We start from the raw sequence: 5,000 nt of genomic DNA on the forward strand, positions 1-5,000 counted from the left end.
GCATGCTCCTTCATATGACAACACAGCTGTTTCATTGTTTGTCCAGCGTTGTTTCTCTTTACGTTTCATTTCCTTTTTTGAAGATCAGAACTGGATTAAGCTGGAAATCTTTTACCATATGAACATATGATGTTTTGTTAATTTGCTTTGTATTGAAGTCTCTACTACCTATGTGTGACCTGTTTAAATCCTGACGTGGATGTTTGTCATGACAAGTTAAAGGGTTTTGGGGACACATTGATGTAGGAATGATGATATGGAAGCATGCTGCTCTCTAGAACCCAACCAAGTTAAAGGGTTTTGGGGACACATTGATGTAGGAATGATATGGAAGCATGCTGCTCTCTAGAACCCAACCAAGTTAAAAGCACATTGATGTTTTGGAAGCATGCTGGAACCCAACCAAGTTAAAGGGTTTTGGGGCACATTGATGTAGGAATGATGATATGGAAGCATGCTGCTCTCTAGAACCCAACCAAGTTAAAGGGTTTTGGGGACACATTGATGTAGGAATGATGATATGGAAGCATGCTGCTCTCTAGAACCCAACCAAGTTAAAAGGGTTTTGGGGGCACATTGATGTAGGAATGATATGGAAGCATGCTGCTCTCTAGAACCCAACCAAGTTAAAAGGGTTTTGGGGGCACATTGATGTAGGAATGATGATATGGAAGCATGCTGCTCTCTAGAACCCAACCAAGTTAAAAGGGTTTTGGGGCACATTGATGTAGGAATGATATGGAAGCATGCTGCTCTCTAGAACCCAACCAAGTTAAAAGGGTTTTGGGGGCACATTGATGTAGGAATGATATGGAAGCATGCTGCTCTCTAGAACCCAACCAAGTTAAAAGGATTTTGGGGGCACATTGATGTAGGAATGATATGGAAGCATGCTGCTCTCCAGAACCCAACGTACTGTTGGGTTTTAATATGTGTCTGACTGCTGTTGGAAACGCTCTGATACAAGCCTGTCTGTGATAGGTCAACAATGCAACGGCACGGGTAATGACCAATAAGAAGACAGTCAATCCTTATGCAAATGGTAAGTTTCACCGGGCCTCCGTGGGAGGGGTTTAAGCCTCTGTGGGAGGGGTTTAAGACTCACCGGGCCTCTGTGAGAGGGGTTTAAGACTCACCGGGCCTCTGTGGGAGGGGTTTAAGACTCACCGGGCCTCTGTGGGAGGGGTTTAAGACTCACCGGGCCTCTGTGGGAGGGGTTTAAGACTCACCGGGCCTCTGTGGGAGGGGTTTAAGACTCACCGGGCCTCTGTGGGAGGGGTTTAAGACTCACCGGGCCTCTGTGGGAGGGGTTTAAGACTCACCGGGCCTCTGTGGGAGGGGTTTAAGACTCACCGGGCCTCCGTGGGAGGGGATTTAGACTCACTGGGCCTCTGTGGGAGGGGTTTAAGACTCACTGGGCCTCTGTGGGAGGGGTTTAAGACTCACTGGGCCTCTGTAGGAGGGGGACTCACCGGGCCTCTGTGGGAGGGGTTTAAGACTCACCGGGCCTCTGTGGGAGGGGTTTAAGACTCACCGGGCCTCTGTGGGAGGGGTTAAGACTCGGGCCTCTGTGGGAGGGGTTTAAGACTCACCGGGCCTCTGTGGGAGGGGGTTAAGACTCACCGGGCCTCTGTGGGAGGGGTTTAAGACTCACCTGGCCTCTGTGGGAGGGGTTTAAGACTCACCTGGCCTCTGTGGGAGGGGTTTAAGACTCACTGGGCCTCTGTGGGAGGGGTTTAAGACTCACTGGGCCTCTGTGGGAGGGGTTTAAGACTCACCGGGCCTCTGTGGGAGGGGTTTAAGACTCACTGGGCCTCTGTGGGAGGGGTTTAAGACTCACTGGGCCTCTGTGGGAGGGGTTTAAGACTCACCGGGCCTCTGTGGGAGGGGTTTAAGACTCACTGGGCCTCTGTGGGAGGGGTTTAAGACTCACCTGGCCTCTGTGGGAGGGGTTTAAGACTCACCTGGCCTCTGTGGGAGGGGTTTAAGACTCACTGGGCCTCTGTGGGAGGGGTTTAAGACTCACTGGGCCTCTGTGGGAGGGGTTTAAGACTCACCGGGCCTCTGTGGGAGGGGTTTAAGACTCACCGGGCCTCTGTGGGAGGGGTTTAAGACTCACCTGGCCTCTGTGGGAGGGGTTTAAGACTCACCTGGCCTCTGTGGGAGGGTTTAAGGGCCTCTGTGGGAGGGGTTTAAGACTCACTGGGCCACTGTGGGAGGGGTTTAAGACTCACCGGGCCTCTGTGGGAGGGGTTTAAGACTCACCTGGCCTCTGTGGGAGGGGTTTAAGACTCACTGGGCCACTGTGGGAGGGGTTTAAGACTCACCGGGCCTCTGTGGGAGGGGTTTAAGACTCACCGGGCCTCTGTGGGAGGGGTTTAAGACTCACCGGGCCTCTGTGGGAGGGGTTTAAGACTCACCGGGCCTCTGTGGGAGGGGTTTAATACTCACCTGGCCTCTGTGGGAGGGGTTTAAAACCACTTATATGTTTTACCCTTATCTTCTAGAACATTTTCACTTCTATCATGCAACAGCTGCTCAGTTAAATGGTTTATCTCTCTCTCTCTCTCTCTCTCTCTCTCTGTCTCTCGCTCTCTGTCCCCCTCTCTCTCTCTCTCTCTCTGTCCCTCTCTCCCTCCTTCTCTCTCTCCTTCTCTCTCTCTCTCTGTCTCTCTCTCTCTCTCCAGGGTGGAAGTTGAACCCAGTAGTCGGTGCAGTCTACAGTCCAGAGTTCTATGCAGGTAAGAGGACAGAAGCCTAGTCATTAACCGTGTTCCAAGTCTTTAGGTCTTAGACGTCCACATCACATGATTCACTGAACCACATCCACATCACATGATTCACTGAACCACATCCACATCACATGATTCACTGAACCACATCACATGATTCAGAGAACCACATCCACATCACATGATTCACTGAACCACATCCACATCACATGATTCAGAGAACCACATCCACATCACATGATTCAGAGAACCACATCAACATCACATGATTCAGCAGTACTCTGGGTGGTCAGGTCATTGGTGTAAATTATACATCTGGTAATCCTGAAAGCTGATTGGATTAAAAAAAATGCATTCCAGCCAGTGTCTATTCCACAAATTAGCACCGGCTAAATCTATGATGTTGAAATGTCTATTTAGTCTGTTCCGTCTGACTGCGCAATCCACTATCTCATCAGCCCAGCCAGGCAATTTATAAAGTTGTTCTCCCCTACAAAAGGCATCCTTCTCACAATATCTCACATTTCTTTAAGACTAACATATACATTTACATTTACATTTAAGTTTTCAACAGAGCGGAGATGTATATATCAACCTTGCTGTCTGTCTCTCTGACATTTAAAACATTGTTTCAGTATTCAAATTCGATCGCCGGCTGTCCCATAGTAATGACCGTTTCGGGATGAGACAGACGGATAGGCAGCTCTTCTGGTTCATAGGCAAATGATTACTGCGTACAACAACAGCTGTAGGATCAGCAGAGGCATTCGGGGCAGTTAGAGGGACATAAGTTAGGTTACATTGTGTCTACCTGGGATAATGTACATTTGCTGAAGCATTATGACAACTCTGCATCACAATGGTAGGTATTAGCTGAGCTGGGCTTGGGTCATTGATAAGTCATTTTCTCAACGCAGCCTTATAGTGCTGTGAAAGGACCCAGGAACCTGCGTCACGATGGTAGGGATTAGCTGAGCTGGGCGTGGGTCATTGGAACCCAGATGATTTGGGTGGATCCCATCCTCCTTATAGTGCTGTGAAAGGACCCAGGAACCCAGATGATTAGGTTGGATCCCATCCACTGTATAGTGCTGTGAAAGGATCCAGGAACCCAGGTGATTTGGTTGGATCCCATCCACTGTATAGTGCTGTGAAAGGACCCAGGAACCCAGATGATTAGGTTGGATCCCATCCACTGTATAGTGCTGTGAAAGGATCCAGGAACCCAGGTGATTTGGTTGGATCCCATCCTCCTTATAGTGCTGTGAAAGGATCCAGGAACCCAGATGATTTGGGTGGATCCCATCCTCCTTATAGTGCTGTGAAAGGACCCAGGAACCCAGATGATTTGGGTGGATCCCATCCTCCTTATAGTGCTGTGAAAGGATCCAGGAACCCAGATGATTTGGGTGGATCCCATCCTCCTTATAGTGCTGTGAAAGGACCCAGGAACCCAGGTGATTTGGTTGGATCCCATCCTCCTTATAGTGCTGTGAAAGGATCCAGGAACCCAGATGATTTGGGTGGATCCCATCCTCCTTATAGTGCTGTGAAAGGATCCAGGAACCCAGATGATTTGGGTGGATCCCATCCTCCTTATAGTGCTGTGAAAGGATCCAGGAACCCAGATGATTTGGGTGGATCCCATCCTCCTTATAGTGCTGTGAAAGGATCCAGGAACCCAGATGATTTGGGTGGATCCCATCCTCCTTATAGTGCTGTGAAAGGATCCAGGAACCCAGATGATTTGGGTGGATCCCATCCTCCTTATAGTGCTGTGAAAGGATCCAGGAACCCAGATGATTTGGGTGGATCCCATCCTCCTTATAGTGCTGTGAAAGGATCCAGGAACCCAGATGATTTGGGTGGATCCCATCCTCCTTATAGTGCTGTGAAAGGATCCAGGAACCCAGATGATTTGGGTGGATCCCATCCTCCTTATAGTGCTGTGAAAGGATCCAGGAACCCAGATGATTTGGGTGGATCCCATCCTCCTTATAAAACGTGTTTTGCTTCCAAAAGGTATTAAAATTGTCAACAAAAGTTACACCCAACGAGCTGCAATAATCATGTAGCCTGTTGTGAAGAGAACGAATCCTGCTGAGGCGTTCAATGCCACGATTCAGAGAGGACACAGGGGCAGATATGATGTGTATTTTGTTAGTGTCTAGCAGAGAGTCAATCAGCTCTTTAAAATCCAGTTTCAACTGTTCAGAGCTTCATAATGTAATTAAAACCCCCCCGACGTTGACATTGAAATCGTAGGCA

The 5,000-nt window shown here is 48.9% G+C and overlaps 1 protein-coding gene across 1 annotated transcript in view; it reads left to right on the top strand.

Moving 5' to 3' along the window:
- Positions 1-5,000, top strand: part of LOC135567520 (RNA binding protein fox-1 homolog 1) — a gene marked incomplete at both ends in the record, with an annotated part of 39,264 nt that overhangs the window by 9,991 nt on the left and 24,273 nt on the right. Inside the window, 2 exons of the mRNA XM_065014883.1 lie at positions 982-1,042; positions 2,688-2,741. Coding sequence (XP_064870955.1) covers positions 982-1,042; positions 2,688-2,741 — 115 coding nt within the window. The remainder of the gene's footprint in view (positions 1-981; positions 1,043-2,687; positions 2,742-5,000) is intronic.

The sequence above is a fragment of the Oncorhynchus nerka genome, unplaced genomic scaffold (genome assembly GCF_034236695.1).
Source record: "Oncorhynchus nerka isolate Pitt River unplaced genomic scaffold, Oner_Uvic_2.0 unplaced_scaffold_1961, whole genome shotgun sequence".
Lineage (NCBI taxonomy): Eukaryota > Metazoa > Chordata > Actinopteri > Salmoniformes > Salmonidae > Oncorhynchus > Oncorhynchus nerka.